This window comes from Phodopus roborovskii, unplaced genomic scaffold (genome assembly GCF_943737965.1).
Source record: "Phodopus roborovskii unplaced genomic scaffold, PHOROB, whole genome shotgun sequence".
Lineage (NCBI taxonomy): Eukaryota > Metazoa > Chordata > Mammalia > Rodentia > Cricetidae > Phodopus > Phodopus roborovskii.
Genome location: NW_026126646.1, coordinates 7,084,600 through 7,104,093, shown reverse-complemented (window position 1 = coordinate 7,104,093; position 19,494 = coordinate 7,084,600). Strand labels below are relative to the sequence as shown.

Here is a 19,494-nt window from a genome sequence, read left to right as displayed (position 1 = left end):
TCAGTTGATCCGAGTTGACCTCCTCGCCCCAGCTCTGCAGGAAAAAAAAAAGTTAAATCAAGTCGTGCCGAATGTGGTGGTGCATGGTTTTAATTTCAGCATGCTGGAGGCAGAGGCAGGTGGGACCCTTGAGTATGAATGAAGTCAGCCCGGTCAACACAGAGTGGCAGCCCAAGCTACATAGTGAGACCTTGTCTCAAAACAAAACACCAAAAAAAAAAAAAAAACAAAACCCAAACCACCCAAAGGATTAAGCAAAAGTTAGTATAGATGCGTCTTCGCCATGTCTCTGCAAGTCCCGCCCGTTTGAGAAAAGACGTCACTCTAAACCTCTGTCTCCAAGGCAACGGAAAGCGTCCTGGGAACCCGTTTTGCAAGAGACCCGTGCCACTAGGACTCCGCCCAGACGCACTTCCGGGCGCGACTGTGCACGTCCAGCCTCCTCAGTTGCACCCTCTTCCCGACCCTGTTCTCTCCCCGAAGGCATCCCTATTCAGTTTCTTCTTTAGACGAGCAGAGATCACGCCAGCCACGGACACCGCGGCTGCCAGTTCGCTTGCTGCCCAAGCAGAGGCTTACGCAACACGAACGTTCTCCTGGGAGCTCACGCCCGCCTCCTAGCCCGAAGCCATTTGCGTCACGCGCAGGGCCTCCTGGGAGCTGTCTGCCCCGCCCCCCAGGCCAGGCGCCGCAAACTACAGCTCCCGACAGTCTGTGCGGCGGCCGGGGACAGTAGTCGGTGGGGCAGCCCGGTGGGCTGGGGCTAGAGAGGCGGCCTTGCCGGGCGCCGTTGAGGGGCGGAGGACGTCGGGCTGCAACTGACGTCTCTGTGGCGACCCGAGGATCCGCTGTCAGCCTCCGTGCTGCTCAGGGCCCGGTATTCCAGGGCCGAACTCCGGGCAAGTGGGGGGCCGGGTCGGGCGTCCTCCCAGCGCCGGGGACGGTGGCACGGGCCGTGATCAGCAGGACCGGGCTGTGGCTTGCTTGCGCGGGCGTCCCCGGCCCCTGCGTGCAGCAGGCTTAAGGTTTTTCTCGCGTGGACACAGCGCGTGCCCGGTGCGCGTTCTCGGTGCGTGGGGGTGATGCTGCGGGTCCCAGCCGCCGAACCCCTGGGAGTCTTCTAAAGCGAGCAGCGATCTCCGTCCCTTCTCAGGTGTTAACTGCACAGCCCTGGCCGCAGGGTTGGATCTCCGGGGGGGCTCTCACGGAAGGTCAGCCCGGCGGAGGCCAATCCCAAATCTCCAAGCATCAGGGTTCCTGCCCGATTCTCAAGGCGGGTGGGGGACACTGGACCTCCAGACAGGTGAGCTCTTGACGGCTGTGGCCTGACAGTTTTGAGTTTGGTTCGTTCTCCTTGTGAATGCCATCTGATATGTTAGGGCTTGTGTTTGTCTCTAAATGTGCCTGAGTGGACTGGGCAGGGAGAAATCGTCCTTCCTGCCTCCTCTGGGTTCAGAACCAATGAGAAAAGCAGAGGTGTCAGGAAGGCTCCTGATGAGGCAGCAGGCTTGGGGACACAGCAAGGTTGCCTGCTTATAGAAGGTCTCCTGTCTTCACGTTCCTCTCTGGCCTGTTGCTTCTGATGCAACAAGTATCTGAATGTCATTCCCCCACCCAAGGTCAGCTCCAAGCAGCGTGGTGAACCCCAAGCTGTAGTGTACCTGGAGCTCTCCAGCTAGGTGACCAAGATTAAGCAGTCTCGGTACCCCTGAACCTTAATGGGTGTCCCGCAGCAGATGTCTGGATGCAGGGCGGTACTGATTTCCTGGTCTCTGTCTCTTAGGTTGACATTGTTTGATTCTACTGGCACCTAGGCTGTCCACCTGCCTAGTAGGAGCCTCTGATGCACCAAGTTTTTTCCCCCTCCATACAGGGTTTGTCTGTGAAACAGTCCTGGCTGTCCTGGAACTCACACTGTAGACCAGGCTGGCCTTGAACTCCGATTCCCAAGTCCTGGGATTAAAGGCATGCTCCACCATGGTCCGGCTTGATGTGCCAGTTTTTGCAACACATTTTCAATTCAGCTGTGCCTCGGGGACCACCAGAGTTGTAGGGAGATAAGCTGGAGTCCCGAGTGGTCTGTATCATCTGAATAAAAACAGTTTGCTAACTTTCATGTTTTAATTTTTATGGCTGTGTGGAACTTCCCAATCAAATAGTCACATAATAAGGGACAGCATCCCCCTACACCGCCCTGATACTTCTGACTTACTGAGGGGTGTTCGATTCTGTCTGGGCGTAGTGTCCCACACTTGAAAGTAATTGCAGATCAGCCTGGACTACATAGTGAGTTCCAGGCCAGCCATTAAAAAAAAAAAAAAAAAGTTTGTTTCTTAAAGGAACACAAGTATCGACAACAGCCCCAATTATCACTGTCTGGCCATGGTACTAAATACTGTGTGTAAAACTGCCTCTAAAATGGTCTTTTCCCAGCCTGGTTCCCTGCCTACCTGCTGTGTCCTATATTGGCAATGGCTGCTGGTTTTCCACAGGAAGTTTTGGTGGCTGAGAAAATTTATGGCCCAGGAAGTAGCAACTAAATGTCTGGGATGCTGACTAGAGGCTTCTCTGCGTTCTAAGGTGAGTTCTACTTCCGTTGAAGCATATTTGCCAATCAAGTCCTCATACTTTGACATCCCCCACTCTAACTTTAAATATCTATAGCAACAGCTCCAGGGGTGTTTGGATATTTGCCAGGGACATAGCTCTGTCTGATGGTAGAACCCAGTATTTCTGACTAAGGCAAAAGTCAGTTAACTCTGTAGGTAAATTTCCTACTCTGATGGTGGTACCCATAACACATTGTGGTTTTCAGCATCCTAAAGAAAGATGTATATCAGAGTTTGGTGATTTTTTTTTTCATAGGTGTGCCCAGCTGCTTGGGTTTTGGTTAATTCCAGGTGTAGTCAAATTGACATGAAGATTAGCTATCACTACAGGGAAGAAGGTCCAGAAAGAGGCAGTGGTAGTTATGTTCCCTTGAGGATCCCAGAGGAGGTGGGCTGTCCATCTTCAAGACAGGCCTCTGGTCCTGCATTGCATCAAGGACTTCTCTCTCCAGGCACCCTGGGCAAATACTCACCTCAGGTTTGCAGGATGGCTGACCTAAGCACAAGGTGCTTCAGGCATGCAGGCCACTTCTTAGACTTGTGCAGAGGCTTGGCACAGTAGATTTGTCATTCTCTGGCCTGGTGCTGCACCCAGCATGCTAGAGGCCAGCTTCCCTCTTGACTGCCCTGGGCCATGTAGTGAGTGGCCCAGTAAGCTCAAGGGATGGGACCTTTGTGGGAACGTTCAATTCTGAAGTGGCCTCATGCCCCCTAGCTCTCTGTTGATCATGAAGCAGACAAGCCCCTTCACTGGTCAAAGAGGAAGCCCTCCTCCCCAGATGGATGAAAACAAGAGCTGAATCCAAAATGGAGACGTTCCCCCAGTCTGCTTAGATCTCATCTCTGTCATCTCCTGTTCTGTGTTACCCACTCACCCCTCTGCAGCTCCTGGTGAACTGTTTCTGTTCTCTGATAGTGGTATCACAGGTCAAGGAATGGGATACTAATGGTAGGGTGGTGATCACGCAGAGACCAGGCAAGGATGCCTGGAGGGAGAGGGGAGGGGAAGCCACTGGGTCTTCTAATAGTGTCATAGAATGCTATGTCAAGCTGTTTCTGAGGCCCAGGAACCCTGTCTCCTGTCTGGTTGTATAATAACTATGCTCTAGGGAGGCATTTCCAGACGCCCAGCCTGGAAAGATGGAGAGAGTGCAGCCTGCAAAGCACAGACCTTCCTTAAGACCTCCAGGGTACAGTAGTGGAATGGGAGCGAACATAGGTTTACAGTCCACACATGCCACCTATGTACTAAGTACTTCTTAGCATTCACACCCTCCAGTGCTATAGGGAAGACTATGAGAGTAGTTGTGATTGAATCTCTTGCCTATGTTCCCACAGTTTTGCTCCTGCAGGGCAGCCTTAGGCACTAGGGCGCTGGTTCTGGGTAGAAAGTCCTCTCTGAGTCCTAGGGCTGCTGACTGGGGACAGCTCTTGAGACTGTAAGTTCACTGGCCAGGGCTGAGTAGAGCTTTGTTTTGTTTTTTGTTTTTTTGTTTTTTTTGAAACAGGGTTTCTTAGTGTTAATAGCTCTGGCTGTCCTGGAACTCACTTTGTAGACCAAGCTGGCCTCGAACTCACAGAGTGAGTCTCCCAAGTGTTAGGATTAAAGATTATGCCACCTCCTCCTGGTGAGAGGGGAGCTTTGCTTAATCAAGCATGGTGGTCATATAGATGTAGGTCAGTCCAGGCCACTGACAGGCTGGAGTGTGTGGTAGCATTCCAGTACTCCATGTGGAGTCATTGGTTAAGGCCTGGCCCCGATTCCCTTAGACCTGGTTGAATACCCTGCATCTGAGCTCTGTGCTCTCTGCCCATTCTCCTGAAGGCTGGGCTACACATGGGGTATGCTTGTTGTCATGTGTCTTGTGAAAGGCCCAGCATTAACTGTTTAGTGGGGCTTTCAGCCTGTAGATAAGCTGTGGCTGAGAGGCTGGTCACAGAAACAGGCATGCCACACAGCTCTAGAGTGGCCACAGGATCTGTTTCTTCCTCCTCCTCCTCTCTTCCTTTCCTCTGCTCCTCCCTCTCTCCTTTGAGATAAGGTCTTGCTATGTCACCTGAGCAGGGTTGAATTTGAGATTCTATTATCTCAGCTGCCCAAATGCAAGAATTACAAGTGTGCACCACCATGCCTGACTTTTCTACCCTTTCATTTCAGTGCTGAGCAGCCAGGTCCAGGGAGTGGCTGTCAGGGTGTTCCTTGCTAGAAAAGCTACCAGTTGAGTTTGTCTGCCCACTCTTGTTAAGAGTTTGAGGTTCTCTCTTTTTTCAAGACAGGGTTTTTCTGTAGCTGTGGAGCCTGTCCTGGAATTAGCCCTGTAGTCTAGGCTGACCTTGTACTCACAGAGATCCGCCTGCCTCTGCCTCCTGAGTGCATGCACCATCAACGCCCAGCCTGAGGTTCTCTTATAACAAGCCTCACTCTGGCTAAATAGGTGTGTTGGTGCTGGAATGGGAATGCAGTGTTCTCAATGTCTTCCCAGCTGTGATGAACTCTGGTGACAGGAAGGAAGGGTTATGTGGTTCCGAGGGGGATCAGCAGCCTGGCAGAAGCAGAGCCTTTGTCTCTGAAGAGCGAGTGCCACCACTGTGCCCAGGACCACTATCAGTCTCTCCCACCTCAATCGTGTACAGAGGTTTCTGTATAGAGGGTGCTGGGAGTGATGGACATGGCTATTGCACTTTTAGGAGATCTACATACGTGGAGAGAATCTGAATCACAGCAAGGGCCTAGAAGATGGCAAAGTGGGAGCTTTGGATATCATACGGTGAGGAGCTGTTTGGCTAGAGAAGGGGATTTCCCTCCAGAATAGCCCCCAGGAGTACAGTCGTGGCTGTTACGAGGGAGAGGCGGTGGAACTGTGTCCTTTGTTGTCTTTTTTTTACCTGTGCTATTCAAAGTGAGGCACCAGTGTCTGACTCACACTGAGCATGCAGTGTTTGGGTGTGTGGGACCTGGGCCACTTGGGCCATCAAAACCACAGCACAAGCTCTCACTACTTTTTTTTGTCTCACCCATCCTAGTTATTCAGTTATTGTTGGTTCTAGCAAGGCTGGGTCTAACTAGGCATGGGCTATAGCAGTGAAAGGACTTGGGGGCTGCCCTCAAAGACTTTGTGGACTAAGGTGCCTGATCAAAGGGAGTTGTACACAACGGAAGGGGACCCTGGGTCCCCTGAGTGTAGCAAAGGACTGTTCTGGCCACAGACTCCTGTGACAGATGATGCAGAGGGGGTGAGGCTATACAGGCTGTAGAGCAGCAGTCAGTTGCCATGACTAGCTGACTACAAGACCCTCCCTTGGTCTGGGGCTCACTAGCACCAAAGAGTTCTGGACATTCCCAGCATGAATTCTCTTTGTGGGTTGTTCCTCCTCTGTGGAAAGAAGAAGGTAGGATTTTCCCTGGCGTCAGGCCCTGGTGCCACAGTTTAGCTGGCACTCTGGAGAAGAGTGAGCTAAAGAGAGGACAGACAAGGTCTCTGGACAGATGAAGGGGATCCTCTGAAAACGCAGAGGCCAGCTGTTTAGAAAGACTCTTCATAGTCTCTGAGCCAGGTGAATGTGCCCATCTGCTTTTGCTGTGGTCCTGCAGAAGGGACTTGAGAGTTGGTGTCTCCCAGTCACTGTAACTCCAGCCCCAAGGGTTCTCGTGCCCTGTTTTGGCCTCTTGTGACACTGGCCAGGGGGCTTGTGCTCCTGGGAATATGGTGAGCTGTAGACCTAGAGTCAGTGTGTGGTGTTTTCCTGTGTACAACATACACTTCTGAGTGGTGCTGCATCTGTTTTACTGTTCCTGGCTCTGGGACAACTTGTGGTGCTCAGGCCACTACTATTAGCTGCAGATGCCCAGCCTTCAGCTAGTGTATGTGGTTAGGCAGGAATACCTGTCTTCCTTACTGCCCGCCTGTGGCTTCATGGTGGGTAGTGGGGAATGTTTCCTGAACTGGGCAGGCCAGGAGGCTGTCATTGTGGGGCAAGGACGGAGATCCTGGAAGAGGGCCCAGGCAGAACGCTGGCGTGTGCTTTGCTCACTTAGCCTTGATCTGGCCATTGGACCTGGCTGAAGTTGACAGGGCCCTGTAATGCTCACAGCTGCCCCCAAATCATCTTCAGCTGTGTCCACACCAGGTGTGGGGTGACCTTTCAGCCTCTCGTTAAGCCAGCGTGTGTTCTGGAACAGGACAGCTGTGTTCGTTCTAAGCAGTCCCCCACCCCCTTCTACCAGCTGCAGGGTTTGACACTTAAGTGGAATGAAGTAGAAGTAATTTGTCATACATAGCTCAGGAACCCAGGTCAGATTCTGTCTTTCAAATCATTTGTGTGCCTGGTGAAGGCTGCAGCAGGAGTCTGGGAAGGACCTTGTACATGTTAAGATTTTATTTCATGTTAGTACAATATAGAGTATTCAGGCCACAAGAAACATGACCTAAAGTTTGGGGTGGCAGGCACCATGACCCCTGAATTTGCCTGTCCATTTTGTTTTGTTGTTTGTTTTTTTGGGACAGGGTTTCTCTTTGTAGCTTTGGAGAACTTCCTGGAACTCCCTCTGTAGATCAGGCTGGCCTTGAACTCACAGAGATCAGCCTGCCTCTGCCTTCCAAGTGCTGGGATTAAGGGCATGCACCATGCCTGTCCACTTATTAAACTTCTGTGAACAGAGTCACCGTAGCGGGCACTTTTACCTTGGTTACTTTGGCCTTGCCCGTCCATATCCATCAGCTTTGTTCTGGTTCCTCAAATGCCAAGGTGGGTTTATGTTCTCTTGGGCCCTGGATACTGCAGGGCCCAGTTCAACATGGAAAATGCAGGGCAGGTGCTTCTGTGGTCACGCTGCTCCAAAAAAGGTCCCTAAAGTGTTGTGTGACTTTATTGCACTGTGCTCTGAAATGTGGACCAGAGGATCTTGTCCTGCCCGTGGTCAGTGTTCTGCTAACAAACATTCCATGTGTGGTGGGTGTTCTGTAGTGTGTGTTTCAGTGTCTTGCCCATTTTTAACTCGTCTGTCACTTTCATGTACACTTGTGGTAGTTCCCTGTGGATTGTATTCTGTGAGCATCTTCCGCCATTGACTTTCACAAACCTCTATTTAATTGGAAGGCCACAATGAGATGGTTGCCTGTCCAGTTGCTTTGTGGTGTCTTGTTGGCCATCAGCTTTTTACTTGAGTCTCACATATCACTGAACTGCACAAAAACATAGTTTTTGCCCCTTAAGGTGGATGGCCTTAAAGTCTTTCACATGGATGTCTATAATATACACCTGCTAGCTTTAGTCTTAATTAAAAAGTATTTTTTGAGATGGGTTTCTCTGTGTAGACCAGGCTGGCCTTGAACTCATAAGAGATTCACCTGCCTCTGCCTCCCAAGTGCTGGGACTAAAGGCATGAGCCACCACGCCTGGTAATTAATTTTTGTAGACAGGTTCTCTCTACATACTTTAACTCACTGTGTAGACGAGGTTGGTCCTGAACTCAGATCCTTTTACCTCTACCCCCTGAGTGCACCATCATGTCCAACTCTAGTTTTAAAGTATACTTATACTGGTGGAGCGTCACGTGCAGACTTTGGGAAGCAGATCCACTACCCTGTGGCCACCATGCTAAGTTCTGTCTCTGGTCACTCTGGCCTGTTCACTTACGATGTTCCCAATCTCAGCTAGAGTCACTGCAGTGGGCACTCTTGCATTTGGCTACTGCCCCCTTCCACCTCTGCAGCCACCATTTTCTCTTCTGCCCCTGTCTGGTCCTGACCGGTAGGCCTATGCTCTGGCTTTCCCAGGCCCCTGTTGTCTTTCCTTTGTTCTTTTGGCTTTGTTTCCTCTGCTCGGGATCCATCCTTCTTTCCCTGATGGCCATCTCAGCATGTATCCTATGATTAGCCTGACCCGACCACACGGCATATTCACACAGACTGAGGGTGCTTTCTGTCGTAGGTTCTTGAACAGCCCCACTCACCATGGACCTGGACCCCCATGCAGGCGTGCAGGTGGGCATGCGTGTGGTACGCGGAATGGACTGGAAGTGGGGCCAGCAGGATGGAGGTGAGGGCGGTGTGGGCACTGTGGTGGAGCTTGGACGCCATGGCAGCCCCTCGACCCCCGACCGCACAGTTGTCGTTCAGTGGGACCAGGGCACACGTACCAACTATCGAGCTGGCTACCAAGGTGCCCATGACCTGCTGCTCTACGACAACGCCCAAATCGGTGTGTGGTGATGCCCAGCTGTGGGTGGGGCTGGCCAGGTAACAGGACACCAGCAGGTCCTCACTTCTCCCACCCCACACCTAGGTATCCGTCACCCCAACATCATCTGTGACTGCTGCAAGAAACATGGACTTCGTGGCATGCGTTGGAAGTGCCGTGTCTGCTTCGACTATGACCTCTGCACGCAGTGTTACATGCACAACAAACATGACCTTACCCATGCCTTTGAGCGCTATGAGACCTCCCACTCTCGCCCGTGAGTTCCCCAGGCCACGGCCTGCCTCCCCAGGGCAGGGCCTCCTGTCTGGTGCCTTTGACATCCAGCCAGGCCTGGACTCTGGCTGAGTCATTTGAGTCACTTCCAAATGAAACGTGCTTGGCGAGTCCACCCTGCACCATGTCCTTGCAGAATAGCCAGGGTCAGGTTGTTTAGAGCGCTGAGAATGGCACTCCCCCATTTCTCACTGAAGTGAGGTGGGTGCTGTGATGGGGTTTCCTCTGCTACCTCACCCTTAGAGCCAGGCAGGCGCAACTCTGTAATACAGCTGCAGCATGGGCACTGAAGGAAGGTGGCCTGTGTATTAGCTACCTGGATTGTAATGACTGTTGAAAATACAACATCCCCTGGTGGTGCCAGGCCTGGTAGGGAGGCTTGACATTGGTCAGCTCATCCTGGTTGCCAGCCCACAGGTATAGCTGGAAGTGGCCCTGGCCTGATGCAGAGAGATAAGGATGGGAGACAGGCCTCTGGTGCCATCCTTTATTCTCTGCATCTCCTTGATCTTTTGTCTATGTGGGGAGAAGTACAGTATAGGTTACCTCTTCTGGCCACCGTAAGGTCTGTGCTGGTGGTCAGATAAGTTTTAGCTCCTCTGGGCCAGACCCTGCTGCTGCTGCCTTAAAATAAAAGCGGCAGACATGGACTAATCATGTAGACTGCTTCGAGAGTCACCTCAGGTCCATTCCTAGCCTGGTATTGGTGAAGGTTTCCGAGCCCAGAGACATTGAGCAGTTCGTTCCCTTTTCCAAGATGTGGAGGCCTACTGGGAAGGCCATTTAAGGACAGTAGTTTGGCCTGCAATCCAGAATACTTATTCTATGGATCTAGATAGGCACCTTTAGGGTAGAGGAGCAAGATGGCTAGTGCAAGACATGACCATCGCATCACTCTGCATGGCTCAGGGTTCATTCTCTTACAGGGTCACATTGAGTCCCCGGCAGGGCCTCCCTCGAGTCCCACTAAGGGGCATCTTTCAGGGAGCAAAGGTGGTCCGAGGCCCTGACTGGGAATGGGGCTCACAAGATGGTGAGTGGTGTCTGGAGAGAGAGGGAGGTGGAGCGGGTTATCGCTCGGCCTCGGGGCACACTCTTAGCCTGCTGGTGTGTATGTTGTTTTCCCAGGAGGGGAAGGGAAGACAGGCCGTGTGGTGGACATCCGTGGCTGGGATGTGGAGACAGGCCGAAGTGTGGCCAGTGTGACGTGGGCAGATGGAACCACCAACGTGTACCGTGTGGGCCACAAGGGCAAGGTGGACCTCAAGTGTGTTGGTGAGGCAGCTGGCGGCTTTTACTACAAGGAGCACCTCCCGAAGCTTGGTATGGGGCCGGCTCTGATGCCAGCTGCTCTCCTGCCCTGGCTATAACCATAGCACCACAGCACCCTGGCATGTCCTGTTGGGGGTGCAGGGGGCTTCTTGAGGCCTAGCCTGCCACCCTCCCCCAGGCAAGCCAGCAGAGCTGCAGCGCAGGGTGAGTGCTGATGGCCAGCCCTTCCAGCGTGGAGACAAGGTCAAGTGTCTTCTGGACACAGATGTTCTAAGAGACATGCAAGAAGGCCATGGTGGCTGGAACCCTAGGATGGCAGAGGTGAGCCACCTCTTCTGCTGAGTCCCCATGTGTCCCCCTTCCCAAGTCCTTTGGACCCTATCCCTCTTACTGCCCTGAGAGTCCAGCCTGACCCAGCCATAGCCTCCGTGACCCGCCACAGTTTATCGGACAGATGGGCACCGTGCACCGCATCACAGACCGTGGGGACGTGCGTGTGCAGTTCAACCATGAGACCCGCTGGACCTTCCACCCTGGGGCTCTCACCAAGGTGCCTAGGGGGCTGGGCTGAGCCCTACTTATTGCTTCTCTAATTCCTTCCATGTACCTGTTCAGTCTTGGGAATGCTTAGGCAGGATTAGGGCACCAGCCTCCCCAAAAGTTTGCAGACCTGAAGGAAGGGGAGAGCCTGGTGGGTGGAGGTGGAACCCGGACGGGGATCCAGGTATGAAGGACACAGGAGAATGAGTACAGACAACATCAGACAAGGACCTATGGGCCAGGGCCTCTGTCGTGAAGACAAAACAAAGGTACCACCGTAGGCTAGAAGTGGACTGTTTGCCTTGCTCTTGTGAGATGCTGTGTGCATCATGGGGCCAGATATGAGTGGTCTGTAAGGAGACCGAGGTAGAGGTTTGCCAAGGAGACTAGGCTGGATAGATTCTATGAAAGCTGTGCAGAAAACTGGGCTGTGGGGATGAGACGAATGTCCAGGGAAGGGCACTGAGTGTCAGGTAGGACATTCCTACCTGACCCCGGGTGAGGATACGTCAGGACGGGCAACAGTCAGGCTTTTACTCTGCACACGAGTGCATAGGTTGTGTGCATAGATTCCCTGCAGGATCCCCCTTCCCCTACTGGCACTGCCCTCCTTCCTGGCCCCCTGCTGACATCCTTGGGTCCCACTCAACTCCATCTTCAACTTTTTCCCTGGGGGGGGGTCACTGCTCCTCTGGTTGTCATCCCCTATGGCTCAGGCTGGCCACCCAGGGCTGATTTGATCATTTGAGGCCATTTGGTTGTACTTGAGGCAGGAACTGGGGTCAAGGTTAGGTCTGCTTGCCTTCTGGAGCAGGAGTTGCTGGAGAGGAACTCCCCTTACCTGCTTCTCTGTCGTCTAGCACAACAGCTTCTGGGTGGGTGACGTGGTCCGGGTCATCGATGACCTTGACACTGTGAAGCGACTGCAGGCTGGACACGGTGAATGGACCGATGACATGGCCCCTGTAAGTCTTACTGTCTGTTGTCACCACATTCATCCCCACCCCCTACTGCTGTCTGCCCAACTTCTAACTTGTGATCCCACTTCTTCTCAGGCCCTGGGCCGAGTTGGGAAAGTGGTGAAGGTGTTTGGAGATGGAAACTTGCATGTCGCAGTTGGAGGTCAACGGTGGACCTTTAGTCCTTCCTGCTTAGTGGCCTACCGGCCTGAGGAAGACGCCAACTTGGATGTGGCTGAGCGTTCCAGAGAGAACAAAAGTGCGGCATCAGCCTCAGTGGCCGGTGGGAGGCAGGGTAGCCCCTGGCCAGCACTTACCTCAACCCTGCCCCCAGGCTCACTGAGTGTGGCCCTGGACAAGCTTCGGGCCCAGAAGAGTGACCCAGAGCACCCTGGGAGGCTGGTAGTAGAGGCTGCACTGGGAAATGTAGCCCGGGCTCTGGATCTACTGCGAAGGCACCCAGAGCAGGCAAGCTATCACCCTGCCCTTGTGATAGCCAGCAAGGAGAGAGCCCAGACTTCATGTGTTGCCTTTCTTCACAGGTGGACACCAAGAACCAGGGCAGGACTGCCCTGCAGGTGGCTGCTTACTTGGGCCAGGTGGAGCTGGTGCGGCTGCTGCTGCAGGCAAGAGCGAGCGTGGACCTGCTGGACGATGAGGGCAACAGTGCGCTACACTACGCAGCTCTGGGGTGAGGCCTGGGCAGGCTGTGGGTCCTGTTGGGAATGAACTTTAGAGCCAGTGTGTGCAACAGGCTGGCCCACACCCCTCCTACTTCTTCCATTAGGAACCAGCCCGAGGCCACAAGGGTGCTCCTGAGTGCAGGATGTGGGGTGGATGCTCGAAACGGCACTCGAAGCACAGCCCTACACGTGGCTGTACAGAGGGGCTTTGTAGAGGTGGTAAAGATCCTGTGTGAGCGTGGCTGTAACGTCAATTTGCCCGTGAGTCACAGTCCCTGAATTCATGGCCACTAAACAGTCCTAGGTCAAGGAAGCAACTTGACCATAAAAAAAGGCATTGACTGTTGTGTGACCAGCCCCCTCTGTTTCAGGATGCCCATGCGGACACCCCCCTGCATTCCGCCATCTCTGCAGGCGCCGGTGCCAGCAGCATTGTTGAAGTCCTCACTGAGGTGCCCAGCATCGATGTCACTGCTACCAACAGCCAGGGCTTCACACTGCTGCACCACGCATCCCTCAAGGGCCACGTGCTGTGAGTGTGGGGTTGGTCACAATGCCGGCTGTCACCCAGTCTCTTGGCCTCCTGCCGGCTACCCTGACCCAGGACACTCATGTGAAGTACCTAGGGAAGACCTTGGACAGAACTTCTTGTTCCTACAGAGCAGTCAGAAAGATTCTGGCACGGGCACGGCAGCTGGTGGATGCCAAGAAGGAAGATGGCTTTACTGCACTACATCTGGCAGCTCTCAATAACCACCGTGAGGTGGCCCAGGTCTTAATCCGAGAGGTGGGTGCAGGGGACCCAAGGCCACCCACAGGCCAGGAACCAGAACCAGTGGGGTCTCAAAGCTGAGCTGTGCCCACCCTCCCTTCCCCCAGGGGCGTTGTGATGTGAATGTGCGCAACCGGAAGCTTCAGTCGGCGCTGCACCTGGCTGTGCAGCAGGCCCACCTGGGGCTAGTGCCGCTGCTCGTGGATGCTGGCTGCAGTGTCAACACTGAGGATGAGGAGGGAGACACAGCCCTGCACGTCGCCCTGCAGCGTCATCAGCTGTCGCCCTTGGTGGCTGACAGGGCTGGGGGGGACCCAGGGCCCTTGCAGCTGCTGTCGAGGGTGAGGAAGTAGAGTGTGGGTGCTGGAAAGGAGGGCCTGGGTGATTTCTCACTCCTCATTGGGCTCCAAGGAGCCAGGGTTTCTGGAGAGTGGGGCATTTTGGAGGACTTCAGTTTCAGGATCTGTAATCCAGACCAATCTTGGGAAGGGATTGGGGTGTGGTTGGCGTGAGAAGATAACGGGACTGAGAGTTTCTGTACCTACCTAGCAAAGGGCACCTTTGGGGCCTGCCTTCCACGTTTTCCCTTGAACCAGAAGCCTTAGCCCAGAAAGGGGTACCATTGTTCAGATTTCTGGGACAGCCCGGTGCCAGCAGAGGCTGTCCTCAAGCCCGTGTGGGTTTCCACCCTTATCTGTGTGTCCTGCCACTCAGCTTCAGGCCTCAGGTCTCCCAGGCAGCACAGAGTTGACCGTAGGCGCAGCAGTGGCCTGCTTCCTGGCACTGGAGGGTGCTGATGTGAGCTATGCAAACCATCGTGGCAGGAGCCCACTGGACCTGGCCACCGAAGGCCGAGTGCTCAAGGCCTTGCAGGGTTGTGCCCAGCGCTTCCGGTGAGCCCAAAATGGGTATGTGGAGGGGGGGGGCACTGTTAAGGCCACCGGGTCCTTTCAAGCCCCCTCCTCCAACTGCAGGGAGCGACAGGCAGGTGGCGGTGGGGGTTTGCCCCCGGGCCCCCGACATGTGCTGAGCACTCCCAACACCGTCACGAACCTGCATGTGTCTGGCACAGCAGGGCCAGAAGCTGCCGAGTGCTTGGTGTGCTCGGAGCTGGCACTGCTGGTTCTGTTCTCACCGTGTCAGCATCGCACCGTGTGTGAGGGTGAGTGCAGGGTGGGGTGGCCCAGGGTGGCCCAGCCGCCTAGTCCAGCCCTACTAACGCTAGGTGCACTGTCCCTGGCAGAGTGCGCTCGCAGGATGAAGAAGTGCATCAGGTGCCAAGTGGTTATCAGCAAGAAGCTGCGCCCAGGTGGGTGGCATACCCCTCCTTGTCCCGGGCGTACTCACCTGTCCGAGCCTAATCTTCACACCCGCCCATCTGGTCCCACAGACGGTTCAGAGGTGGTGAACACCATCCAGGTGCCCGGTCCGCCTCGGCAGCTGGTGGAGGAGCTACAGAGCCGCTACCGGCAGATGGAGGAGCGCATCACCTGCCCGATCTGCATCGACAGCCACATCCGCCTAGTGTTCCAGTGCGGCCATGGGGCATGCGCGCCCTGTGGCGCTGCGCTCAATGCCTGTCCCATCTGCCGCCAGCCCATCCGCGACCGCATTCAGATCTTCGTGTGAGCGTGTTCGGCACACCATGGCCGATCCCAGACCCTTCTACAAAACCCCTGTATTTTATAAAAAGATTCTCGGACTTTGCTGCCTGTTCCTTATAGGGGGGGGGGGCAGGCCCCAGCGATCCTCACGATTCCCAGCCTCACTCCCCCACCTCCCAGCATATACATGAGGCCCCAGGCTGCCTGTAGGTTAGGGACACTCTGGTGCTGCCTGTGGTATGACACAAGAGGGTCCCAGAACCCACTCGGTGCTTCAAAAAGGCTGAGGGTGATTCTATTTTCAGCCCTATAAGGGGCCCACCCCACTTCCTTTTGCCCTTGTACCCGCCCCTCCTTCCTCCCCCCCCGGGGGCGGGACTTAGGCTTTTTAGGTCAGAGGGTCCTGGCTTAGGGAGAGGGTGGGAGGCCGCCAAGCTCTTGGCAGTTGAGCAAGAACAGAGGGAAGAAGCAAGAAGGGGTCCATTTGTTGGAACAAATTCTGTGTAATGAAGGGAGAGCAGATGGCTGATGCTTTCCAAGAACTCCCAGCACAGCTATTCCCGGCCGGGCCGCAGGGGACACCAACTGCTTGAAGATGACTCTGCCGGCCAGTAGGCCAGTACGTTGTTGCCGGCCCAGGGTCCAAAGCTGACTTGGAAGACTGGAAGGGACAAGACGTCTGGCTAAGCGCCCTTCCTTCCTTCCTTAGCCGGGTTCTTAGCCCCTGCTCTCGCTGTCTCACGCACCCACAGTCTGCTCCGCCCTGGGGATCTCAGCTGGGTCTGGCATCACTTGGGTTGCTATGCCACGTTCATTCGGCACCCACCCAGTACAGCCACTGACAGCAGGGTCACTCTCCCCAGACCTCCTACTCTGGGCAAACCAGACCCTTCCTCAGATGTCCTAAGGACTCCCACAAGCCCCATCCCTACTGCAGTCTCTCCCCTCTGCCCACCGAACCACCCGATTTTCACTGACACGTCCCATCGCCTCCCCTCTGTATGCTGGTTACGCTCAGTCACTGCGGACTAAAACTGAGATTTCCCTACCGGATTTCATTGTAGGTTCAGGGGGCTGAGGGAAAACCCAAAAGGCAACTGATGCCAGTTCCCCAAATCTGAGCCCAGACACTATATTTGTTACTGTATCTCCCATTCTGCTAGACCTCCCATCCTTTAGGCGTCCTGGCCACCGCCACCCACCCTACAGCCTGGTTCCTGGAACCCTAGGATGAGGATCGTTCCGGAGAGGCCAGCTGGTTCACTTCACAAGCCAGCGCTGGGTCCTCGCCCCACCATAGGGCTGTAACTCGAGCCGCCCAGCCGCCAACCCCCCTCCCACTCCGCCCCAACTCTGCAGCCCAGGTCCCTGTGTCGCCTCCGTCGCGCTGCCCCTTGTGGCCCTGAATCCGACAGCATGTCTGCCATGGACTATCGGGCCTTCGTCCATCTCGGGGGTTCTGGTGCCCTCCAACAGGGCCGCTGGTTCGGGGCAGTCCTGAGCGGGTTGTGCCTTCTGTCTGCGCTGGTGTTGCTTGAGTGGCCATGGGCTCCAGCAGAGACCGCCTGGAGTGCAGCGGTGAGCAGTCAAGGGGGCCAGGAGCTGGGAGTTGGTTGCTTTTGAGGGTCTGTGTGGGCCCATATGTGAGTGTGTGTGGTGCTGACCGCATGTGAGTCCCTAGTTCCAGGCATCCTAAGTCAGTGTGCCCAGTGGTCGCTGGTGGGAGCCAGCATCGTCTCCAGCTCTGCCCACTCTCATTGGCTATTTTTATTTTTTGAGTTTTCGAGACAGGGTTTCTCTGTGTAGTTCAATCTGTCCTGGAAATCGCTGTGAAGGCCACCTCCAGAGAGTAAAGGCACAAGCCACAAAGCCTGCCTCATTCCTACTTGCTCTTAATTAACCATCGCAGGCCCTGGGTGTGGGTAAAAGCAATTCATTAAGTGTAGAAAAAAAAAAAAAAAAAGCCAAAGGGGAGGGTTCATCCACAACCTCCTCCACTCCACTGCCTAAGTCAGCTTTGAGCAACAATTCTGGGAACTAGACTGTTTCTCCCGACTCCTCACATCCATATTTTTAATGTGAAGCCCTCAGGGGTCTCGGGTGTCCAGGCCCCCAGCCCACTGACCATACTGGTATCCCGAAGACGCCGCTACACGCTGACACCAGCCAGGCTGCGCTGGGACCACTTCAACCTCACATACAGGTGCCACCTGAACCCGAGGACAGGTGGGTCAGGCCATAACTCAGACAGCGCCGTGGGAATTCAGTCTTACAATCCCCACCTGCAGGATTCTCTCCTTCCCCCGGAACCTTTTAACCCCTGAAGAGACAAGGCAGGGCCTGGCTGCCGCCTTTCGAATGTGGAGTGATGTGTCCCCATTCCGCTTCCGTGAAGTGGCCCCTGAGCTTCCCAGTGACCTCCAGATAGGTGGGTGACTGTAGCGCTCCTGGCCCTAGCCAGCCTGCGCATGCGTTACTGCAGCGTGTGTTTCCCTAGGTTTCTACCCAATCAACCACACGGACTGCTTGGTCTCTGCTCTGCACCACTGCTTTGACGGCCCCACAGGTGAACTGGCCCATGCTTTCTTCCCCCCCCATGGAGGCATTCACTTTGATGACAGCGAGTACTGGGTCTTGGGCCCCACCCGCTACAGCTGGAAGAAAGGTGATCCAACTCCTAGGCCTGGCCTCTTCCAGGGGGCCTAATTCTCTTCACCATGTGGGCTACCCTCTAGAGGCCTTTGGGGCAGGAAGAATTTCCTGGGCTGAATATTTTGAGAGGAATTATGGTTCTCACAGGCCTCAGTCGTTTCCCCCACCCCTCCCCACCCCATGCTGCTGGAGAGGGAGCTGGAGTTGCATTCCTGAGGGCCAAGCTCACAGCCTAGGCTGGGAACAAACTTATCTTCCTTGGCTGTGGGCTAAGGGTGGCTTGCGGCTGGGCTCCACAATCAGTGCTGGGCCTCCTGGAACAGGACTGTGAGTGGAAGGGCTGAGGGCTCCCAAGTACTGAGCACTGGGGCCCACAGGCGTATGGCTCACAGACCTGGTGCACGTGGCAGCCCATGAGATTGGCCATGCGCTGGGACTGATGCACTCACAGCAAAAACAGGCGCTCATGCATGTCAACGCCACATTGCGAGGCTGGAAGGCACTGTCCCAGGATGAGCTGTGGGGATTACACCGACTCTATGGTGGGTACGGTGGGGTAGGAGGGTGTGGGCAGACGGATAGCAGTGCTCTAGGCAAGCCCCAAGCCATGTTGCTCTCCTGTTAGGCTGCCTGGACCGGCTATCTGGGTGTACATCCTGGGCAAGAAAGGGATTTTGTGACACGCACCAGAGGCTCATGAAGAGGCTATGCCCCAGAAGCTGTGACTTCTGCTACGGTGACGAAGGCTCAGATGGGCTTGTGTGGGGGTTGTCTTGAGCTCAGGTCTCTCTCTATCTTGGGCCTGGTTTGATGGGAGATAAGTACTGACATGGCATTTCACCGTTCTCTGAGTAGAATTCCCATTCCCCACTGTGGCCACCACCACACCACCCACCAGAATGAAAACCAGGTTGGTGAAAGAGGGTAGGAACATGACCTTCCACTGCGGGCAGAAGATCCTACACAAGAAAGGCAAAGTATAGTGAGTAGTAACCAGCAGGGGGCAGGCATGTGGGGGGGGCGTGGGGCTGCCTGGGGTGTGCTGGTGGGTATATCCTGGGGCCCTTGGCATGACTGGGGATGCAGGAACCTCCCCCTGCAGCTGGTACAAGGACCAGGAGCCCCTGGAATTCTCCTACCCTGGCTATCTGGCCCTGGGAGAGGCACAGCTGAGCATCATTGCCAACGCAATCAACGAAGGCACCTACACATGCGTGGTGCGGCGGCACCAGCGTGTTCTCACTACCTACTCCTGGCGGGTCCGAGTGCGGAGCTGAGCGTGCTAACAGCTTCAGTGCTGGAAGTCAGCAGATAAAGTGCTTTCTCTCTGATGTCTCTGTGCTGCTTCATGGGAAGGAGGAAGGCCAGTCTCTGCCTACCTGGATGTGGGGACACTGGGGTCAGTACTCCCCAACTTTTCAAAACGCTTTGAGGTAGGTGAGCCAAGAAGGGCTCTGCCAAGATGGCCTATAGAGTAGGGGGTCAGCAGCGCACTAGCGTGTGCCGAGACAAGAGTGTACATGTGCCTAGGTGAGGCTTCAGTGTGGATAGGGAAGAGGCTGAGGACTGGCTGAGGCAGAGATAAAGGTCATGAGCAGGCATACGCACCTTTATTTTCTTCAGGCCCACACCTTGCTCAGCCACCCTGAAGGGGGTGCAGGATGAGCGAAGGGAAGAGAAACCTAGGAGGTCAGGAAGGGCTTGGCATGTGTGAGTCAGAGTAAGAGTGTACCCAATCCTGTAATCTCAGTCTGCTCCCCAAAGTCTGCAGACAGCATCTCCCCATGCCACAGACATCCAGAGGTTCCAGCTGGGAACCAGCATGCTAAAAAACGGCATACAGAAGCTTCCTCCGAGAATAGTTTATGATTTCCTAAAACACCTAACAACCTCCTGTATAAAAATGCACTGTGGGTGAAGCTGTCACAC

The 19,494-nt window shown here is 54.8% G+C and overlaps 1 protein-coding gene and 1 pseudogene across 8 annotated transcripts; both read left to right on the top strand.

The window, feature by feature from the left end:
• The first annotated feature begins 739 nt into the window (after nt 1-739).
• Nucleotides 740-15,011, top strand: Mib2 (MIB E3 ubiquitin protein ligase 2). Of its 8 annotated transcripts, none has more exons than XM_051173810.1 (20): nt 740-1,303; nt 2,434-2,580; nt 8,541-8,593; nt 8,718-8,810; nt 8,895-9,066; nt 10,010-10,116; nt 10,212-10,406; nt 10,534-10,676; nt 10,798-10,905; nt 11,756-11,860; nt 11,951-12,322; nt 12,397-12,545; nt 12,642-12,798; nt 12,909-13,069; nt 13,198-13,324; nt 13,417-13,650; nt 14,024-14,202; nt 14,284-14,471; nt 14,553-14,618; nt 14,700-15,011. In XM_051173810.1, exons 5-20 carry the CDS (start codon nt 8,951-8,953, stop codon nt 14,936-14,938), a joined length of 2,646 nt encoding a protein of 881 aa, XP_051029767.1. In that variant the 5' UTR covers nt 740-1,303; nt 2,434-2,580; nt 8,541-8,593; nt 8,718-8,810; nt 8,895-8,950; the 3' UTR covers nt 14,939-15,011. The 8 variants fall into 8 exon arrangements, with proteins under 8 accessions (XP_051029767.1, XP_051029764.1, XP_051029763.1 ...); XM_051173807.1 differs by having other exon boundaries at nt 8,541-8,810; nt 10,810-10,905; nt 11,951-12,113; nt 12,189-12,322; XM_051173806.1 differs by having other exon boundaries at nt 8,541-8,810; nt 11,951-12,113; nt 12,189-12,322.
• Nucleotides 15,012-16,012: 1,001 nt separating this feature from the next.
• On the top strand, nt 16,013-18,896 carry LOC127213516 (matrix metalloproteinase-23-like; annotated as a pseudogene).
• The last annotated feature ends 598 nt before the right edge of the window (nt 18,897-19,494 follow it).